Raw genomic sequence first — 24228 nt, forward strand, 5'->3', positions numbered from 1 at the left:
TCCACGAGGAACCTTTCATGTTTGCCTATCCCTAAATCAGATCCTCAATGGCATTTTTCCAAGTTATGAAAGGAAAACAGAGTTACAGAATTAAATCTCTCCCCTTCCCATCCCCAAAGCAAGCTTTTACAATGTAAACATTGAAAATAATTTGGAATCTTGACCAGTCATGATGTTTATGATATAATGCTGCAACTGAAAAGTCAATCATAGCTCATTTAACCACTGCCAAATATGATAGGACACCCTATCCTGAAATGTGTCACTGTGATGCCTATGCCCATTTAAGCTCTTGCCTCGGAGGGATAACATGCATAATTAATTAACAATGATTTTAACATGATATTTTTCTTCAACAAGCATTTATCTCCTTGTATTAGATAAGTTTAAATAAAATATGATATAAATTCTGGAATATATAAGCTAATAGAAAATACAACAAAAATCCACAGATCACAAAGAAATATTCTAGTCGCCATTTAAACCTAATATCTACCTTTTTCCTGTTTATTTTGATGATTTGTCACATTTTCCCTTTTTCTTTTAGCCTTTATTTGAAAGGAGTTAATATAAACAGAGAAATGACTAAAGCAGGAGACACTGGAAAGAAGTAGGATCAAAAGGCAATCACTTACTAGATTACTGGCTCCTTAATTCTCTTGAGGTGATAACAGATTTTCCCAATCTCATGTCTAGGGAAACATGGGTTAGGAAGGAGACACTTGGCAAAAGGGCTGACATAAACAATATTTCAAGAGAGCTCAAACTGCACTTGCATATATATTTAAAAGAATAAATAATGGAAACATAAAATATGATAACTGGAATGGATATTACAAAAAGATCATTTAGTTTAACTCACTCAACTTATAAAAAAAGAAACTATGATTTATCTAGGCTAAATGTACAGCCCAAGGTTATACTACTAGTTAGTAGAAAAACCAACAGTAGAATCTAAGTCTCCTAACTCCCATTCCAGGGCTCCTCTTACTATATTATCTTAAATAATTATATAATTTAAAAACATTATTCAAATAGCCAGTCATGATGTGGGATATAGAAGTACGGGTCCCATTTGGGCAGTTATAGAACAAACATCTCAGGTCAGCAGTCAAAGTTCATAAAAATATATAAACTACTAGAAAATATCCACTAACAACTAATTTTATCACCACCTTACAAAGTCATTGTCCTTAATTTATTTATATTCTATAATTATTTTGCTTAAAATAAATTTAAAGTTAGTGTTAATGTTTTATTTTGGTTTTCTTAGAGACAAATAGATAATGCCTAAATCCAATATCCAATAAAAGAGCTGGTAGAATATACCCTATTTTATTTCAAAACAATGAAACCCCAGATGCTTTTAAGAGAAAAGGATATAAGAAGACTATAAGTGAAAAAAATAACAGAAAGGTCAAATTTCTATCTTCACCAGGTCATCAAAAATATACTACACTGGAAAGCAAATCCTTCTTCACATATTTTGTACTCATCTGTAAAAGACAAATGTACTGCTGGCCACCATCAAGAGGAAATAATTTTTCATCCACTTTGGAACCACCATTCCCTCCCAGAAATGTTTCTGATTTTCAGAACTTCAGTACCATACCTCTAATGGGGTCTTGCCCTGGAACATCTATTTGCCAAAGCCAGTTCTCTGTTCTCATTCATGAGTCTCTCTTAGAGCTTCCATTACAAAAAAAGACCCAGGCCAGCCAACTTCCATTCTCCTATTGGCTTGCTTCTGACTTTCTTGATTTCAAAACTATGCCTCTGCATGGGTGCTGTTATTCTCTTTCTCTCCCCATTTACTTTATTATTTCTTTTTGTGTTCAGTCTTTAATAGAATGTATGCATCTTGAAGGCAGGGACTGCCTTTGGTTTTGCTTATATTTGTATCCTCAGCACTGAGCACTTTGCCTGGCACATGGTAAATACTTAATATATGTTTCTTTAATGGGTTTGCCAGCAAACTCATAATGATGGCAAAAGTAGAGAATAGTCTGTTTTGAAGAGATTGTGGAAAGTCAGATACATTGATGCAATGTTATGGATCTATGAATTGGTACAACCATTCTGTTAAAAAATTTGGAATTATACCAAGAAAGTGACTAAAATGTCTGTAATTTCTGACCCTGAGATTCAATTTTGTTTAGCATAGACTTCAAAGATATGATTGATAAAAGGAAAGGTTTTTATATATTCCAAAATATTTATAGCAACACTTTTTTTTATTAGTAAAGAATGGGAAACAAGGGTGTCTCTTAACTGAAGAATAGCTAAATAAAATTATTGTATATAAATATAATAGAAATATTACTGCTTTACAAGAAATGAGTAATGTGAAAAAATAAGGAAAAATATGAAAAGACATATAAACGGAAGCAAAGATACTTAAGCAGAACCAGGAAAACAATATGCAAAATGACTTCACAATATAAATGGAAAGAACAACAATAAAATTTGAAACTGAAGGCTATGTGATTTTAATGACCAAGTTTGCCTCCAAAGAGGATATGAGACTATATACTCCTTTCTTTGTAAGGGTAAGTGACCATGGGTATGAAGCACTGGACATAACGTTGAACTTGGATGATCTGTTGTTTATTTTGTTAAACTTGCCTTTTTTAAACTTTCTTATTATATGGGCTCCCTGGGAGAAGAAGGAAAGGATACCAGGAAATGTGAACAACAAAAAGACAGTAATACAAATTTAATTCAAGAAGCAAACCATTAGGATTTCACTGGTCTAACTTGAACAACATAATGAAATCTCTTCAGTCATTTAGTCCTATCACAAGGGGAGAGGGAATAAGGATATGAATGCTTTTTACTTATGCTATACTCTCAATGAGGAACAAAAATGTGATGACAGATTGATCGTGGTGGAATTAGAATTAAAAGAGGAAGTTACTAAGTTGTTTACACAGGGCTATCATAGTATGGATAAGATATCATCCTACCATTTCTTATTGATAAATAGCCTTTTCTTCCAAAAAAAGAAATTAAAACTAATAGGATACATGATTTACAAATGATTACTCTCTATTACTTTTTTAAAAGCACAGAATTATAAAGACAGATCATTTTCATGCACCAACAAGTTACCTATAAACAAAATTAATCCACATGACAATTTAATTGTGATATTTTATTACTAATAAACTCTTGGGGGAAATAGTTCCTTGGAAATTGGTTATTTTTTAAATAATCATCCTAAAGACTTCTTTACAGTTTTCTTGACTCTTCTGAATTTCATTAGAATTATAATACCATAATTTTTAGCATTAATTTCCTACAACCACGGCAAAATAATTGACAAAATGTCTAACTCTACAAGAGATCACCTTGGATTCTTCAGCTTCTTTTATTGAGTTTTAAGTTCTTAAAAACAGACATATTTCCTAAAAAAGAAATCTTAATACTAATTTTTAAAGAAAGAGGTAACAGTAATAAGAGTTAGATTTTAAATATATGTTAAAGTTACAAACTGCAATCTGTTACAAATAAATGTATAACGAAAATGAATCAAAATGTTTTTAATATTTAAAGGATTAAAATTGCAATTCAATCTTTTTTCTTAGAACAAATGAAGATTAAGAAGAATTATAGCTTTTCTAGACTCTTTTTCTATAATTACTCAATTATTCATTTGAATATGTAAGACCTCAGTAGCAATTTTTGCACCATAGTTCCATAAATGGGTTTAACTGTAAAAGCCTAATTACACAGTGTCTCCCATAAAAGCAATATATTTCTAATATTTATGTCTCTAAAATATCCTATAGGAAAATTAATATTTCTACACAGGAAAAGAAGCAGCTATTTAGTCCTGGACAACTTGATAACATCTCTTTCAACTTATAGTTATAATTATCATGTATGAACTTCGAAAGCAGAAGTTGTCAAGATTTTAACATTAGCATTAATTTATGTCATAACTGACTGTTACTATAAAGATAATGGCAAAGCATCTATTTTATTAGGCAGCATGTATCGAAAGTGAAATTTCACCTTAATTACCACGAATCTGTCCATTTTTAATTAAATTGATCAGTAATGTATTCTTTTTTAGACTTGGAAGGCTGTTATTATCACAAAGCTCAAACTGTCAGCATGCTGCAACTCTTTTCTCTAAAACGATGAAGTGTAAAAATTTTAAGCAAGGTAATCAATGATATTACATCTAATTTGGGACACATCAAAAATATATATTAAAAATGTTATATCTAGTTTCACAGTACTATGAAAAGGACATTATGAAAACTCTGGATTTAAAGTTAATTTGATAGAGACCACAAACTGTGTAATGTAGAGGATATTTTATTTGTAATCAAAGAAATTGGGTATGAATCTTGACTTTACTACTTATTAGATGTAGAACCTTGGAAAAGTCACCTAACCTCATTTTGTCTGTTTTCTCATTTGAAAAATGAAGGAATTGAAACTAGATGATTAGTAAAGTTCAGCTCTCTTCTAAATTATATGATATTTCTTTAGCTTAATACAGCCTTTGATACTGCTGGTCATCCCTAGATCATGTCATATGAGTATCACTTGAAAACCCTGGGATGTTTAGCAAAAAAAGATGCAAAGATGCGCCATTAGCTATCTTCAAGTACTTAAAGGGTATCACCTGGAAAAGGCATCATGAGATTTGTTTCACTTGGTCCTAGAAGGCAATAACTAAGAGCAAGAGCAATAAGTTGCATAAGAGCAGAACTGGCTTCACATAAGGAAAATCTTCCTAACATTTAAAGCTATCCAGCAATAGAATGGCCTGCCTCCAAAGACAGCTGAGTGCCCTTATTAGGAGATGATGGGAGCATAGGTTTAAATTTGAAAGGAAGCTTGAAAGTCACCCAATGCTTTCATTTTAAAGACTAAAGAATCTTGAGTACATCCTAATAATAATAACATCAAAAATAACATACATGCTGATCATAAAAATATCAAGAAACAAGCTAGGAATTACTGACATCATCAAAACTAAAAGGAAAAATTCATTTAAAGCATAAATCTCTCTGTAATGCCAGTTTTAATGTACACTTAAAAATCTATGAAATAGACCATAATATATTTGAAAAGTATCCTAATGAAAATACAATAAGTCAAACTAAATAAGAGGCCCAATCAAAGGCAGCTATAAAAAAGATGATAATCACCAAAAAATAAGAGGATTGATAAAATAAGAGGATTGATAAATATCCTTAGAGCACATAATAATCAGGTCAATAATCCATTGAAATAATTTGAAACAAATAAATATCCCTTCACTAGATAAGAGACAAGGGAAATGATAGGTATACAAGATTGGATTTTTTCTAATGTAAGCAAAAGGGGTTTACCTCCAAGAGGAGCCCATGAAACTACTAAAATCCAAAAATGAAATCAAAAGGCTGTTCAGGCAAAACATCCATATGAGCTTTCCCAATGTCATCTTAGCAAAGAAGCATCAAACAAATAACTGAGACATGAATTTGTTTGGGAACACAGAGAGGAAAAGAAATGACAAAAGAATTACTTTGAATGAATCCAGATAGTGATCAATGTAGAATGTATATACCAATTAGTGTGTACTCTGTCTTACAGAGCTATCTATGGTACTGACATTAGGTATTATCCCATAGGCATCAAAAGTCGCTACTATAGGAGAAAGGCAGGACTTGAATCCAGGTTTGATTTCAAATCCAATCATCAATGCACCAAACCCCATTGCTTCCCCAAACTAATACATACAAGTAATTTGAGGAAAAGAGAAAACACTAGCTAAAGGAATCAGAAAAATTTCCCATGGGAAATAGCACACAAACTGAATCATTAAGGAATCTTGGGATTTTAAGAAGGAAGAAATACATTTTGGGTATTAGGGATAGCCTGTACAATGAAAGGAAACTAGGAGATGGAATATTGAATTTGAGGGACAGTGAGTAGGCCAATATGACTGGCATGTTGAGAAAATGAAGGGGAATGATATTCAATAAATCTAGGAAGAAAGACAGAAGAAGCCAGACTGAGAAGAGATTTTGAAGTCAAAATAAAAGTCTTGTACCTTTTCTTAGAATTAGGGACTCTTTGAGGTCTGTTGAGTAGACAAGTTACATTGTTGAATTTATAATTCAAAAGATTATTTAGGCAGCTATGTGGAGGATGATTTGGAGATGGAGATAGAAGCCAAATAAGCAATAAGAAGGTTAATGCAATGCTTCCTGATAATGATCATGATGGTAAAAGTTATTATTCTTTCTCAAACAAAAGTAAATAAAATATATTGGTATTATAATAACTTAAAAAAGAAAATTCTATCTATAATTTTTAAAAGGATTCTTTTATTTATTATTTAAACCAAATCCTCAGTGACCACTATGCTTTGATTCAGTAACATAAAAATGAATATGTAAAGTTTCATTAATTCTTCAGAGTTGGCCTGTAAAATTCTCCTGACAATGAGTCCCCGGCCATAGCTTCTAAGTTACAGGTTTCTGTGGAGCAAGAACATCCCATGAAATGTTACTAAAGAGCCAAGTAAAATATAGACTTCAAGCAAGTCATTTAACATCTCTTGGACTCAGATTTTTCATAGATAAATGATAGAAGTTGGACCAGATAAGTTCTAAGGTTCCTTCCAGTGAAAAATCTCTGATTCTATGATATAGCTTACTATCAATTCAGCTCAGTTCAACATACAGTTATCAAATCTACATGCTAGTTACCTTCTACAAGGTCATGAGATAGGCCTTAAATATTATTGGCAATAGCCTAAATTTCCCCTAAGTAATGAAGTAATGAGGTATTGTTTATGTAAAATGAAAGAATTAAAGACTTTCTCCCTGAGATTTCACAAAGCTTTTAGTTTTATAATAAACTTAAGGAATTATTGCACATTATAGCTATTGCTCTTGTCTTATCTCCCTACTAGTTCATAAACTATTGTCTCCTCAGTCTTTTCTCACTCTTCTGCATTCAGCAAATACTTAAAAATATGTTTCTTGCAGTTTTTACTAACTAAAAAAAGTTACAGATAAAGAAGAAAAGCATTAACTTCAGTCAATGACAACTAATATCAGCGATGATAAAAGGTTATTTACCCTGACATCTAAGCATTCTATGAATCTTCACTGAGCAAGATAAATGGCAACAATGCATCCAACCCAACATTTATTAAACACCTACAATGTACTAGAAACTGAGGAGATACAAAGATAAGCAAGATAGTTACTACACTTGTGAAGTTTCCATTTTATTAGGAGGGAAATGAAAATTCAACAAACATTTAATAAATATTTACTATTCACAAATAATTGTAACACAAAACAGAACAAGATAAGTAAATAACAGGTACAAAGTACTAATGCAAGGCCTCAGGATAGAAAGATCATTTCTTATTGGTGAAGACTGATAGTTTCTCTTAAATTCTTGTGAATAACAGGGGTGGAATATGAGAAAACAATAGCTATCAAAAAATTTATACATAATCAACAAGTAATTTAATCTAAACTATGGCTTTAAAGTCTTACATACAAAATCCATTTAAATTTTAAAAAGCCAGAAGGACAAATGAGAAAAGTCATAGGTTATGTTTCTATACTACAAATAATAAAAAAGGTCTTAATGATTCCCTTATTCACCAAGCAAATAAAATTCCTTGTGAAATGTTCTTTGTTTTTCAGCAGATATTAGACTATATATGACTTTACCCTGCTTCTGCTGATAATATATAACCAGTAAAACTGATTAGAAAACATACCTTAACATATTTCAAAAGTTCATAGAGATCTTCAACCTCATCACCTTCACATCTGGTATATATTCGTCCAGTCTCCATACTGGTTCCTTTGATAGTTTGACGATATAATGGGAGAGCCATTGCTTCAGCAAATAGTTCAATGGCCTGATGTCCCACTGTCTGATACATATAACTATCCAGTTCATCTGTTCCCACTGTAGAAAACAAAACAAATATGCTCAGTTAAAGAAAATCAAAAGGAAGTTGGATTTGAAGATTGGATGAAGGTATACTGAAGCATTAATTATGATAGACTAATATGAAACTGAAAAAGAATGCTCTATATATCTTGAGATTATGAAATGAAATTTTACATATCAATCTACAAATTCAATCTACCAAATTCATACGAACGAAAGTACTCTACAGTAGGGAGCAGCATTGAAAGTAGGAGGGATTTGGGTATTTCCACACCATAATGGGGTGAAAAAGCTTCCACCAAAATGTGAGCTGATCCACCCTCTCCCACCCCACCTACAGAGTCAGAACCAGCACTCGCAAGAATCAGTGAGTGAGCAAGGGGGACCTCTAGAGTGAGTGAGGGGCACCTCTGGGTCCTTGGCAGCTGACTGAGACTACCGAGGACCTACCCCTGAGAGCAGCTAGATCTGAGAGCCCAGCAGGCTGAGGAGCGCAGACTATGGGCGCTGGCAGGGAGATAGCACAGAGAGGGGGCAGAAAATAGCAGAAGATGCAGAGACTTGAGAGCTGGCCTCAGCCAAAATCCTTGCTTCTTAGCTCCATACACAGAGAGAGTCTGCCCATCTCACTCAGATTTCTAACTGGAAAGGGAAGGAAAAACCACCACAGTACTGGCAAACAGTACCCAGGAGCAACAACTTGCCAACAACAAAAAAAAAAAAAAACAAGAAGGAGGGGTTGACCCTGGATAATTGTTAAGGAGGAAAAACCCAGGCTACAAAGGAAATAGAAGAGGAAATACAAATAAATGCACCAAAACCTTCCCCCCCAAAAAGGAAATTGTCCACAAGCTCTTGAAGAACTTAATTTGGAGGTTATGAAAAAAATGGAAGCCTGCTGGCAAGAAAAGTGGGAAATAGTTCAAAAAGAAAATAACAGTTTAAAGCCAAGAACTGCCAACTGGAGAAACAGCTGGAAGCCATGAAAAGCAGGATAGACCAAACCAAAAAGGAAAACCAGTCCTTAAAGATCAGAATTAGGCAATTGTAAGTCAATGATTTTGCAGAACAGCAAGAATTAATAAAGCAAAGTCAAAAGGCTGACAAAATAGAAGAAAAGATGACAGATCAGGAAAACAGAACACAAAGAGAAAATTTCAGAATCATTGGTCTACCTGAAAACCCAGAAATAAACAGAAATCTTGACATCATACTACAAGAAATTATGCAAGAAAACAGCCCTGATGTTTTTCAACAAGGGGGCAAAATAGACATTGAAAGATTTCATAGAACACCATCTACTCTAAATCCTCAAAAGACAACTCCCAGGAATGTAATTGCCAAATTCAAGAGCTTCCAAGCTAAAGAGAAAATTTTACAATAAGCCAAAAAGAAATAAGTCAGATATCAAGGAGCACCAATCAGGCTTACACAAGATCTGGCAGCTTCCCTACTAAAGGACCACAAGGCTTGGAATATAATATTCAGAAAGGCAAGAGAATTGGATCTTCAACCAAGGATCACCTATATATCAAAACTATACTTCCAGGGGAAAATATGCGCATACAACAAAATAGAAGATTTCAAAGTATTTGTAAAGAAAAGACCAGAACTAAGTGGAAAGTTTGATATCCAAACACAAAGATCAAAAGAAACATGAAAAGGTAAAAAAGAAAGAGTGGGAAAGGGGAAAAATGTTTTTTAATTCAAGTTTTCTTCTTTAAGGGTTTCAATAGGATCAAATTATTTATATTACTATATGGGAAAAATGTTATTTGTAACTCTAAAAAATTATATTCATTATTATACTAATTATAGGAATCATTCACAGGAAGAGATTGGGGTAATAAGTGCTATAAGATGATATGCAAAAAAAAAGAAAAGAAAAAGGGAGTGGGGGAATCGATGTCACCAAGAGATACTTGAAGAAATAAAATAAATAGGATAATCTTTAGCACACAAAGATACGCATGGGAAGGGGAGGGGAAGAATACTCTTATAAGAAGGAGAGGAAGAGAATGTTAATAGGTAATACTTAAACCTTATTCTCAGTGAAATCAATTCTGAGAGGGAAGATCATCTAGATCCACTGGGGTATTGAATTCGATCTTACCCTAGAGGGAAAGTAAGAAGGGAAAACTAAGGGGATAAGAGGGCAGGGAATACAAAAAAGGAGGGAAAGAGAAGGGGAAGGGAACTTAACAAACCCTGAAAAAATAAGGGAGGGGGAAAAAAGGGAAGCTTATTTAAAGGCTGGGATTAGGGGGACTGATTAAAAGCAAACCACTGGTTTAAAAGGATATAGCAAAAGAAGAAAAGACAGAACTAGGAGAGGATATAAAAATGCTGGGGAATACACAAGTGGCAATCATAACTTTGAACATGAATGGGATGAACTCACCCATAAAATGAAAACAAATAGGAGAGTGGATTAGAAATCAAAATCCTACCATGTGCGGTGTGCAAGAAACAAACTTGAGGTGGATAGACACTCACAAGATTAGAATTAAAGGTTGGAGCAAAATCTATTGGGACTCAACTGATAGAAAGAAGGCAGGAGTTGCAATTATATCTGACAAAGCCAAAGTAAAAATAGATCTGATTAAAAGGGATAGAGAAGGTAACTACATCCAGATAAAAGGCAGTATAGACAATGAGGAAATATTGATAATCAACATGTATGCACCAAATGGTATAGTATCAAAATGTCTAAAGGAAAAACTAGTGGAGTTGAAGGAGGAAATAGATAGTAAAACTATACTCGTGGGAGACCTGAAATTACCACTATAAAATTTAGATAAATCAAATAAAAATATAAATAAGAAAGAGGTAAGAGATGTGAATGAATTCTTAGAAAAATTGGAGTTAATAGATATATAGAGAAAAATAAATAGGGACAAAAAGGAATACACCTTTTCAGCAGCACATGGTACATTCACAAAGATTGACCATGTACAGGGCATAAAAATATGGCAAACAAATGCAGAAAAGCAGAAATAATAAATGCAACCTCAGATCACAATGCAATAAAAATGATAATCAGAAGGGTACATGGAGAGGAAAATCAAAAATTAATTAGAAATTAAATAATATGATTCTCCAAAATCAGTTAGAGAACAAATTATAGAAACAATTCATAATTTCATTGAAGAAAATGACAATAATGAGACATCCTTTCAAAATCTATGGGATGCAGCCAAAGCAGTACTCAGGGGGAAATTTATATCCTTGAGTTCATACATTAACAAATTAGGGAGGGCAGAGGTCAATGAATTGGACATGCAAATCAAAAAACTTCAAAGCAAACAAATCAAAAATCCCCAGATAAACACTAGAGATACTAAAAATTAAGGGAGAAATTAATAAAATCAAAAGTGAAAAAACTATTGATTTAATAAATAAGACAAGAAGCCGGTATTTTGAACAACCAAATTGACAAAGTATTGGTCAATCTAATGAGAAAAAAAAGGAAAGAAGAAAAGCAAATTAACAGTATCCAAGATGAAAAGGGTGACCTCACCTCCAATGAAGAAGAAATTAAGGCAATCATTGAAAACTATTTTGCCCAATTGTATGGCAACAAATATGGCAAACTAGATAGTAAAGATGAATATTTACAAAAATATAAATTGCCTAGACTAACAGAGAAAGAAATAGACTACCTAAACAACCCCATATCAGAAAAAGAAATTGAACAAGCCATCAAAGAACTTCCTAAGAAAAAAATCACCAGGGTTTGACAGATTCACAAGTGAATTCTATCAAACATTCAAAGAACAACTAATCGCAATATTATACAAACTATTTGACATAATAAACAAAGAGGGAGTTCTACCAAATTCTTTTTATGACACAAATATTGTACTGATTCCAAAGCCAGGCAGGTCAAAAACAGAGAAACAAAGTATAGACCAATCTCCTTAATAAACATAGATGCAAAAATCTCAAATAGGAAAGTAGCAAAAAGACTCCAGTTAAGACATCATGAGGGTTATTCATTATGATCCTGTGAAATTTATACCAGGAATGCAAGGATGGTTCAATATTAGGAAAACCATCTACATAGTCATATCAACAAGCAAACCAACAAAAATCACGATTATCTGAACAGATGCAAAAAACGCCTTTGACAAAATAAAACATTCATTCCTATTAAAAACACTTAGAAAGTATAGGAATAGAAGGGCCTTTCCAAAAAATAATACAACAGTATTTACCTAAAACCATCAGCAAACATCTGCAATGGGGATAAACTAGATGCATTCCCAATAAGATCAGGAGTGAAACAAGGATGCCCATTATCACCTCTATTATTTAACATTGTACTAGAAACACTAGCAGTAGCAATTAGAGAAGAAAAAGAAATTGAAGATATTAAAATTGGCAATGAGGAGACCAAGCTGTCACTCTTTGCGGATGATATGATGATTTACTTAAAGAATCCCATGGAATCAACCAAAAAGCTAGTCAAAATAATCAACAACTTTAGCAAAGTTGCAGGATACACAATAAACCCACATAAGTCATCACCATTCCTATATATTTCCAACACAGCTCAGCAGCAAGAATTAGAGAAATTCCATGTAAAATCACCCTAGACAATATAAAATATTTGGGAATCTATCTGCTGAGATAAACATAGGAACTATATGAACATAACTACAAAACACTCTCCACACAATTAAAACTAGATCTAAACAATTGGAAAAACAGTGATTGCTCATGGGTAGGATGAACTAAGATAATAAAAATGACCATCCTACCCAAATTAATTTACTTACTTAGTGCCATACCCATTGAACTCCCAAAAAACTTTTTCACTGAGTTATAAAAAACCATAACAAAGTTCATTTGGAAGAACAAAAGATCAAGGATATCCAGGGAAATCATGAAAAAAAAATGTGAAGGAAGGAGGACTTGCAGTCCAAGATCTCAAACTATACTATAAAGCAGTGGAAATCAAAACAATTTGGTACTGCCTAAGAGACAGAAAGGAGGATCAGTGAAATAGACTTAGGTTAAGTGACCTCAGCAAGACAGTCTATGATAAGCCCAAAGATCCCAGCTTTTGGGACCAAAACCCACTATTTCATAAAAACTGTTGGGAAAATTGGAAGATAGTATGGAAGCGATTAAGTTTGGATCAACATCTCACACCCTACAACAAGATAAACTCAGAATGTGTGAATGACTTGAACATAAAGAAGGAAATTATAAGTAAATTAGGTGAACACAGAATAGTATACATGTCATATATCTGGTAAAGGAAAGATTTTTTTCTTTTTTTTTCTTTTTTTTATTTTATAATATTTTATTTGATCATTTCCAAGTATTATTCATTAAAGACAAAGATCATTTTCTTTTCCTCCCCCCTACCCCCCGTAGCCGACACGTGATTCCACTGGGTATTACATGTGTTCTTGATTCGAACCCATTGCTATGTTGTTAATATTTGCATAGGGTTTCCTTTAGAGTCTCTCCTCTGTCATGTCCCCTCAACCGCTGTAGTCACGCAGTTGCTTTTCCTCAGTGTTTCTACTCCCACAGTTTATCCTCTGCTTATGAATGGTGTTTTTTCTGCTGGATCCCTGCAGATTGTTCAGGGACATTACACAGCCACTAATGGAGAAGTCCATTACATTCGATTATACCACAGTGTATTAGTTTCTGTGTACAATGTTCTCCTGGTTCTGCTCCTCTCACTCTGCATCACTTCCAGGAGGTCGTTCCAGTCTCCATGGAATTTCTCCACTTTATTATTGAAAGGAAAGATTTTAAGACCAAGCAAGAGTTAGAAAAAAATCACAAAATGCAAAATAAAAAATTTTGATTACATCAAATTAAAAAGGTTTTATACAAATAAAATCATTGCAACCAAAATTAGAAAGGAAGCAACAAATTGGGAAACAATCTTTATAAGAAAAACTTTTGACAAAGGTCTAATTACTCAAATTTATAAAGAGCTAAACCAGTTCTACAAAAAAACAAGCCATTCTCCAATTGATAAATGGGCAAGAGACATGAATAGGCAATTTTCAGTTAAAGAAATCAAAACTATTAATAAGCACACGAAAAAGTATTCTAAATCTCTTATAATCAGAGAGATGCAAATAAAAACAACTCTGAGGTATCACCTCACACCTAGTAGATTAGCTAACATGACAGCAACAGAAAGTAATGAATGCAGGAGGGGATGTGGCAAAGTTGGGACATTAATGCACTGCTGTTGGATTTGTGAATTGATCCAACCATTCTTGAGGGTAATTTGGAACTATGCCCAAAAGGCACTAAGACTGTCTGCCCTGTCAGCCATAGCACTGCTGGGTTTGTACCCCAAAGAGGTAATAAGGAAAAAGACATGTACAAGAATATTCATAGTTGTGCTCTTTGTGGTGGCAAAAAATTGGAAAATGAGGGGATGCCCTTCAATTGGAGAATGGCTGAACAAATTGTGGTATATGTTGGTGATGGAATACTACCTGTGCTAAAAGAAATAATAAACTGGAGGAATTCCATGAGAACTGGAATGACCTCCAGGAATTGATACAGTGAAAGGAGTAGAACCAGGAGAACATTGTACACAGAGACTGATACACTGTGGTACAATCGAATATAATGGACTTCTCCAATAGTTGCTTTGCAGTGATCCTAAATAACCTGGAGGGATCTACGGGAAAGAATACTATCCACATTCAGAGAAAAAACTGTGGGAGTAGAAACACCAAAGAAAAACAACTGCTTGACTACATGGGTCAAGGGGGATATGATTGGGATTATAAACTAAATGAACATCCTAGTGCAAACATCAACAAAATGGAAATCAGTTCTGGTCACATGTAATACCCAGTGGAATTGTGCTTGGGCTATGGGAAGGGTGGTGCTAGGGGAGGGAGGGATTGAATACAATTCGATTCTTGTAACCAAGGAATAATGTTCTAAACTGACTAAATAAAATTTAAAAAAAAATATGGGCTACCAAAAAAAAAATATATATATATAAAGAAGGATTTCTAATTGTAAGGGATTCTAAATCCACTCTAATAAACTCCCAGGTTCTCCAAGGAACAGTTTCTCCTGTGTTTCACAGGCTACACTAATCCTCCCTGATCTAACTCAAATTTATACTATCTAAATAAAAACTACCATTATTATCCTTAAAATTCTTAGCTTCGCCTTCAAATTATAAAATAGCGAAAGGCTAGCTGGTTGAGTTTCAACAAGAATCAAGTTAGGGCTCTGATCCTTAACAGACTCAGACTCCCAATCAAAGAGCAGGTTTTTCTTTGGTCTTCTCAGAGTTAAACGATCTATAAAAATCACAATAGATATTCAATATTGTTTCCCAAGTTGAAAAAGGAAAACATCAAGCTCCTTCAGGTCTTTCCCTCAGACAGAGAGAGAAGCAAAGATGTTACCTCTTCCAGCCCTGGGAGAGAGTCTCCAAATGTGTCTCTGCCAACTGCCAGAGACCAACTGCCAGAGATAGTAACTGACACAGAAAAACGGTTTTAACTGTCAACATCTGAAATCAACATGCCCTCTCAGCTCTGCTTCAAACTCCAGTTCTTTCTCAAGCCAGTCATTTTACTTCTTATCTCTAAACTAATAAAACCATACTGATTTTGTAATATCATCCTTACAATGTCCAGGTCACAAGATAAATTTGGTGTCAATTCTCTCTAAAAACACAGTACTTCCATTTGTAGGTGGGCATTCAATAAGTATCTGCTGCTCTGATTTGACATTTATTTAATCTTCAAGATTTATGGAACAACGGAAAAATTTAAAAACACGATAGTATATGATGCATCATTTTCAAAAAATAAAACCAGAATAAAAAGTTTTAATATATGCATCCATAATAAAGGTTTTAGCCTAATATAATTTTCATTATCAAAAATATTAAGTTACTATACAGTGTTTTCATTGATCCACCCTGTTTACAGCAAAACAATTCCAACTGTGCCACTCCACTGACACTTCACAAGTTTAAATAGTTCACAAGCTTTTCACAAAATTTGAAAAAGTCATGCCAACAGAATTTAAATAACCAAGACCGCCTATGACCATCAATAATTGAAATCAGCACTATTTGCCAACTCATTTTTTTCATCATCAACTATATGCACACAATGAATTGAGTTATATAAATATGTCTAACATGGTCTTTTAGTCTCTATTTCAGATTTCAAAAATTAATTTCAACAACAAGCCCATAAAATAAAAGTGTAAAAATAATCCAAGACTTAAAGAAAGCATAATAAGCCTCTTACTCTAATTTGTAAGGTGTGATTGGGAGAAATGGGCACTGACAGAAAAAAATGACATGCAAAAAAAGAAGAGTTTAAGAAAGTACATAGAATCCAGACCCAGACTCATTGGGGAAGGAGAGAGAGAGCTCTGTGGAAGGTTGAGAAAGAAGGCAATTAGCCCCAAGCTTGACTTGGACAGACACTTCTGCTTGGGAGTGGTCTGATCTACATACCACTTCATCTTCTCTCTGGCTAACCTCTTAGAAAAGAGGAAGGCTGAAGAAAGTCTTGGCTGTTACCTCTCCCCACCTAACCTGAGTTGAAGAAGAGAGCCTTGACTAGAAAAGACCTCAGCTGGATTATTACTGTTTCCCTCAGGGGAAGTCCATTTTATTCCTTTTTGAAGAGACTTACACCAAAGCCTTTAATAAGTGACAAAAATTAGAATTAGGGAAAACCTATCTCTCTCTCTCTCCCAGTTTCCTTCTTATTTCCTCCCCTCCCCCCCCCAAAAAAATAGGTCCTTTTAAATACAGATGCTGTTCTCAAGATTTTTGTAATTAGAGGGAGGAATTGACTCGTTGCTTAGTGAGGAGAACAGGAAGGAAGGTGTCCTCTGAAATCAGCTCCCTTCTTTCAAAACTATTTCCTGGTGTAACATCTATTTGATTCCCTATCATCTCTCACTATTCCCCTCTAATACAAAGGTTTACATTTGATTTTTTATTTGTAGGCAGATGTTAGCATAATTGAGTACATAACAATAAATAGCTGTCTTCTCTCAATCTAGCAGTATGGTCAAAAATGTAAAAAAGTGGGAGACAGTTTATATTTTATGTATAGATTTTTTGAATCTATAAGTTCTAGACTATTGTTATAAATTCTTTGCCCTGTAATTACTAAACTAAATGGAAGAACGAGACCCATTCACCTCTATTTCACGTGACTACTAAAAATACACTTATCTTTTAAGGTAGAGCTGTATAAATTCATATAAAGAACTTGAGTGGTTTAAAAAATCTAGAAGTTAATATGTCTTTTTTTGAAACTTGGTAAGAACACAATTTCTTTTACTATTCCGTCTAGTCCTGACTATGATGTCACTTTATTAATTGAGGCTTTGAAGACAATAGTTAAGATGATATCAAATAAAATGAAAAGGCTCCACTGTTGCCTGGAGCACCTCAATTAACTTGCCACGAAATTTCCTACCACTCACTTAGCAGGATTGTTTTATGAATACTATGACAAGAGTCCATCTTATTGATGGGAATAAATTCATTTCAATACTAACTCTTGAGAACTCAGCTATACGAATTCACTCCAACTGTTCTGACACTGTGATCATCTCTTTTCCTTACTCTTTATGCTCCATGTATAATTTTCTTGAGAAGAAAGAAACCATTCGATTATTCACTGCTTCTTTTATTCTCTGACAAATTAGGTCTTTCTTCTTGGTTTAAAACAAAATTAGTTGAATCCTTATCTATACTTTGTGATCATATATACATCTTTCTCTCTGAATGCATTTAGACTGATGAAGATTTTTATCTTGATATTATTCAAATAGTATGTATTCTTTAACTTTTCCCATATAGTTCTTACCAGTTTTTAAAATCAGGTTTTCTACTTTTATTTTTCACTCATTTCTTACATGTTAAAAAGAAAATAAGAGATCATGTGCTAGTGATATGATGAAATATAAACATAAATTTTTCAATGGGGGGGGAAACATTAAGTCTCTGTATCTTCAAATGATAATTTCTATAGTATAGTATAGTGGTAGTCTCTCGGTAACCGAGGATGACGATTGTCTTTGTGCGTTTTCATCTATGGATAGATGAGTGTGCACAAAGACACTGGTGCATGAAGGAGATTTAAGTGGAAAAGTCGATGCACAGAGACAGTCCCACTCTCTCAGCATTGGAAGCCTGGGTCCAGTGGCATAAAAAGTCGTTACACCTGGAGACTTCCTCAGCTGCATTGGATGGCCGTGTTGTCCTTTGTGCTCCAACACGCCCTAAGCACTCCACAGTGCTTTGCTGCGTTGCCCTCTCAGCAGTAAAGGCAGAGGACCAAAACTTGATGAATATTTACACTTAAGGTAAAAAGGAAGAGGAACCAATGGAAAAACGAGGAGTGATCAAAGAGGAAGAAAACCCAGGAAAGTCACAGAAACTAAATTAGGGAGGAGAAATCAATAAGGAAAGGATGTTTAGAAGTGTTAAAAGCTACTGAAAGGTAAAAGATGATAAAGACAGAAAAATTGGATTTAACAAATCAAAGATTGCCAATAACTTTATAAAGAATGGATGAAAGAATCCAAATTTAAAATAGCTCCAGAAAGTCTAGCCCAGGTATGTCATATGTTGTCCTATATTTGGGTTTACTCCAGGGTCTATTTTAGTATAAGAGCCATGAGTCTATCCAGGCAAGGCCCACTTTACAGGAGTTAGGGAAGAAAATCCAAATTTCTCCAGCTTCCTGAGGATTCTCTAGACTAGGTTCATAGCCTGAGTAAGAGCAACTTCATTCTTATTTGACCCAAGTAGAACCAGTATATTCTATTCTTTTGGGGAAGGTGGGGAGTTGGCACATTTCTACTCATAGACTCAAAGATAATCTAATCTCCTCAAACACATGAGAACACTGGAGAGATGAAATGATTTGCCTAAGGCCACACAATTGGTCTGGTGAAAAAGCTGGGAATATATAATATAGTCTTCCAACTCCAAGCCAGAATTTATTCCACTAAACCATGTTTCCTCTTCTGAAAAAAAAAAAAACTATTTATGAGGCACTATAATCTACCATGTATAGAAAGAATATAAAGATATCACATTGCACAGGGGAAAAAAAATCCAAGATTATTCTGTGAGGTGGGTCAGTATGACACCTGGACAAGTCACTTAAGTCCCATTACCTAGCCTTTAGCATTGATTCTAAGGCAGAAGGTAAGAGTTAAAAAAAAAAAAAGAATTAAAAGAAAAATACATACTAATGGCATGTATACAAACAAGGTAAAGGGATGGAACTAACTAAAACTGTTATGTCAGGAAGTTGTGAGAACTGGAGTTGGAGAGATGTTCTTTTTCTCTTTCTGTTACCTTGTCTATATCATTCATTAGATGGGCTGGTGAAATTCAAATCACTCACTTTTGAATTTTTTTTTTCTTTTTAACATCTCAGAGAAGACATTTTGATGTGAAGAAAATTGAAGTAAATAGATAAAGTGAATTTGGGGATTATTCATAGATTTACCTTTGATCGTACTGTTATCCCACATAATGTCACATTCCATTCCATAGTGTCTCATAGTGTTGGCTAATAAAACTAAGTAGTGATTATTCATGTCATTTTCAAGTGTTACACACATACATATACACATAGCACATATGTTTGAAAAAAATTATATCCTTTTGGGATAATTAAACAAAAATACTGTAATCTTACCTTGGTTTTTACCTGGTTTTAGGTTTGCTAAAGCAACAATCTGATGCCCAGCAGCAACACATTGCATCATATTATAGCAGCTGTCTTTCCCACCACTGAGAAAAAAAAATAGTTTAGAGAAAAGTTACTTCAAAAATAACTAGAACTAAGTACAGTACATTTAGCTTAACTTTTCATAATTTTTCAGTGACTGCTTTTGAATTTGAGCATTAAAAATTTTTAATTTCCAAATGACATTGTACCTAAGCACCTATTTTGAATAATTAAGGCTAATACATATAAAATAATTTGCCACCATCAATTTCTAAAAATATCCACAAAGATTTCAGATTCTATGCTAAATTAGGTAGGTATTTTATTTATGTCAGTAGTATTTAATGTACAAGATGTTTGATAAATACAATGATCTTGATTTTTTAAATTTTAGTAAAACATTTATCACATATGCTCCTTCAGTAAAATTTCCCTTGAAAAAGTAAAAAAACAAAACTATCTACTCCTTTCTTTGAAGTTAATAAGTTTAATAAACAAAATACTGGTTATATCAGCATAAAGCAGTCAGATTGCGTTAAATCGGTCTACAACCTGTTATCAGCCCAAGTCCAATACTGTTCAAGACTTTATCATCAGTCCTAGATGAAGTAATTACCTTATTTCACTATATAACCAAAATTAAAACCTATTCCTACATCCATCATGTAAGGTTTAAAAAACATGGCCTAGTCAGTATATCTGAAACACTGGTATTAGAACTCAATTGTCTTTCCATTTTTGAAGAGCTATAATCAATTAATCAATATATATTAAGTGCCAGGCACTGTGCTAAGGCACTATAGTGGAGACTGGACCAAACACTTCTAACCTAGGACATTTCATCAAGAAATAAAACTATATCCAGGACAAAGAAGTTAACTATATTTTAGTCTATTACCAAAGTGAAAGTACTTTATCTGTAAGTTCTAAGTAAATATTCACTAAAGAAATGCAACCTGACACTTCATCTAGAAAATGAGTTTCTTCTATCATTTTAGTCTAGAAGACAAAGTCTCATTTCAAATTATTTCCTTGTATCCAACAGTTATACCAGAGTCTGAAATACATTTTCTGATAACATCTTGGCATTAATATAGCACTTTATAGTTACAAGATAATTTTTATAATTTTATCTGAGGTTTCCCCAAACCCTGTAAGATAAGGTAGATACTGCATTACTATCTTCATTTTATAGATGAGAAAACTGAGGTTTATATATTAAATAATCTGCAAAAGTTCATATAACTAGTAAAATGGCAGAGCTAGAACCTGAACCCAAGCTTTTTGTCTCCAAGGTCAAAGATGCCTATATTATATCACATTGCTCTTACTGTAACATATATACAATAGAAATACTACACAATGGAAATTGTACTTTCCAGATTATTTGTATCATTTTATAATTAAATTTACATTTTAATATTTTATCTAATACTTAATGAAAATGTAATATGATCACAATGGAATGGTGTTAGGATGTAATAATATAATACCTAGAATATAAACTTATACATTTTTACCAAAAATACACATTTAAAAATGTAAATGTAACAAAAAAATTGATGTATGTATATAAGTAATATCTTTTTTTAACCCTTACTTTCTGTCTTAGAATTAATTCTAAGTAATAGTTCCAAGAAAGATGAATAGTAAGGACTAGGCAAGTGGGGTTAAGAGACCTGCCCAGGGACATAGAGCTAGGAAATGTTCAAGGCCAAATCTGAACCCAGGATCTCCCATCTCCAGGCCTGATTCTCCATCCAATAGGCCACCTAGTTGCCCCAATGTATATTATCTATAGAATTAATTGTAAGTTTGTTTCAAAGTGTTTTATATATGGCAATAACTTTTTTTATGTGTATGCACTATCATAATGCTATTTACCAATATTAAGGGCAAAATTTCACTTTAAATGAAATTACTTTGCATTGTTTTCTAAAAGCTTATTTTTACATCCTAAGTAAAAGTATTAAGAATAAAGCAATGTTTAATTATGCTTCTAGATTATGGCTCTCTAGCTCATCAGGGATTAAAAATAATAAAATATATTTGTATAATTTTATCTCAAAAAATGATCATTTTAATCCTATAACCTAAAGACAAATTTCTATCTAAACATGTTTTTATATGACCATGTAGAATCTAGCTAATTCTAGATGCTAGTGGAACAGGGGAAAAAAAACTTAATTCCAGGTTTAAAGAGGTCAGTCAGGTCAAAATTGGCTGAAGTTTCCTTGGCTAGAACAAACTAGTCACAATATTGTGCTAGCAGCATTTTAAAGAATATCAGTCTCACCTCAATGGCCTTGAATTTACTGTTAAATGTTACTTTAAAAAAATAATTTGTTACAACAAAGTATTCACTAGATCAAATTTTAAGCCATGGAAGGGACTGATAAAGTTGATTTTTAAAATACATAATTTCCAAAGTAAAAAACCTGTGTCTAATTTGGAAAATAGCTAAGGTGATAAAATAGAATAAAATAAAATAGAATAGAATCTTGGGTCAGGGTTTAATATGTGACTATCTCCAAATATCCAAATGTGTTATTTTTATGAGTAAAAAATGTCTGGGTAATCAAAGAACTAGAAATTCAATGATTTAAGTTTTATAAAATTTCCCATATTTTTGTATGAACATGTACATTGAAAAGCTGAAGGCCTCCAAAGAGAATCTTTCTCCACCTGCTGCCTTTTTAAAATCTTCTGGAAACAAAAGTTGTTACTAATTTTTTAAGTCCTGCAAGCTTGTTCTAATTTTTAATCATTGGCATACTCCCTTGCTCCAATTCAGACCTATTTCCTTGTACTCACTCCTCTGGATAAATTGAGAATTAAGAATTGGCTTCCATCTATCATTTTTATATTTCCAAAGAGTTATTTCATTTACTAATTTTTTCAGCTTATGGTGCTTAAAAATCGCAAATTTGACATCTATAAGAATCTACTTTTTATTACTTTCAAACTAAAATAATTTAAGGAAATGGCAAAATCTTTAAGTTATGTACTATTACAAGTAAAAATTAATCAAAAGGATTTCACACCACAGAAGAAGTCACAGTTCAAAGAGACCCTGAAGACCATCTAATCTAAACTTAGATTTAAAAATGAGAAAATATGAGAAAAAAATGAGGCAAAGAGATTATGACTTGCCCATGAACCATCAAAGAGTAATCAGATGTGCAGACTTGAATGTAGGAATGTACTCTGGTACAAAATCCAGGTGTCTTTTTCATTTTACCATTATATGCTGTTGATATGCTGGAAAAGGAATTAGCTCAGCGCTCCACTTGAATCACTACAATTTTCTAAGATATTCTTTGTATAATGATATTGAAGTGCTATTTGATTTCAAATTTCATGTTAATAATGGAATCTGTGTATCTAAGAATACTTAATCAAAGTGCTTTTTTGTTACCTTTTCATCTATAGTAATAATTAGATAACATTTACATTGTACTTATTATGTGTAAAGTGCTTTATCACATTTAATCAAACAACCTGGAAGGTAGGTGCTATTATTAACCCAATTTTAAAGAAGAGGAAACTGAGGCAAACAGGTTAAGTGACCTGCCCAGGGTCATACTGTTAGTAAATATCTGAGGCTGAATTTGAATTCCAGACTTTCTGACTTCAAAGCCTTCAGTCTCAATCCACATGGGGATCTTAGAAGAGGGCAGTGAGAGGGAAAGGAGGAGTGCTAGAAAGGGGTAGTGATTTACTGGAGTGAAGGAGAAATTCATCACGGAGACAAGGGACCCTAAAGGGTTGGGTACCTCAGCCTCGGGGACAGAAGCTCCTGGGGGGAGCTAGAAGCCGCCCGAGGCCCCGCCTCTTCCGGGCAATTCCCGACGTTATACCGGGTCTCCGATAGACAGACCGCAGGCCCTGGAGTGGCGGAGAGAGCCACTTTCTCTGAAATAGCAGGGAGGAGGAAGGCGGCGGCTTGAACCTTGTTACCTGATTAAAGCCGCGACCCTCATGTCAAGATCTCCAACGAGTGCTCGAAGAGCGTGCAGGCAAGGAAAGATTGGAAACTCGCGCCTCCAGCACCTCTGCTTCCGCCTCGGGGGGGAGGGGACTTGCTTCCGATTCCGCGGCTAGGACCCGTGGCTGGAGCATTTCTTCTACTGCCTGCTCGGAAAACGGCCATCAACACATTCCTGCTGGACACCTGTTCCATTTGTTCGCCAGGACTTCCGGGATACCTAGTAGGACCTTTTAGGCTCTTTTTCGCCAAGGTCGGCATCCTCCATACCGAAAGAGGATGATTGCCTCCCCTCCTCCTCCCTCCAGGCGCGCTGTGGTCACCTAAATAAGGGCAAAGACGCTCCCCAAGAAAGGGCAAAGCCTGTAGAATTAGAAGATGGATTAGCCTTTGGATTTCCAAACTCCGTGGAGTCCTTGTGGTTAATTTTTTTTTTAATAACACTTCTTTTTCTTGTCCCCAGGTGTTTTGCTTTTCTCTCCCCAAAAGATCTGGAACTGATTTCCACCGTATCCCTACTGCATTTCGTTATAAATTGTGTGAATGGTGAAGCAGACAGATTTATAGGATCAT

General features: G+C 33.9%; 1 protein-coding gene across 3 annotated transcripts in view; it reads right to left on the minus strand.

The window, feature by feature from the left end:
- DPH6 (diphthamine biosynthesis 6) overlaps window positions 1-23955 on the minus strand; it is a 639691-nt gene extending 615736 nt beyond the window's left edge. Inside the window, exons 1-3 of one of the 3 annotated variants that reach the window (XM_007480002.2) lie at window positions 23628-23952; window positions 19635-19729; window positions 7751-7944 (exon numbers count right to left, since the gene is read on the minus strand). In XM_007480002.2, the coding sequence (XP_007480064.1) occupies window positions 7751-7944; window positions 19635-19729; window positions 23628-23650 (312 nt within the window). In that variant the 5' untranslated portion in view covers window positions 23651-23952. Of the gene's footprint in view, window positions 1-7750; window positions 7945-19634; window positions 19730-23627 lie in introns of all 3 variants that reach the window. The other 2 variants (XM_007480003.2, XM_056810234.1) reach the window with 2 other exon arrangements.
- Window positions 23956-24228: the final 273 nt, after the last annotated feature.

The sequence above is a fragment of the Monodelphis domestica genome, chromosome 1, assembly GCF_027887165.1.
Source record: "Monodelphis domestica isolate mMonDom1 chromosome 1, mMonDom1.pri, whole genome shotgun sequence".
NCBI lineage: Eukaryota > Metazoa > Chordata > Mammalia > Didelphimorphia > Didelphidae > Monodelphis > Monodelphis domestica.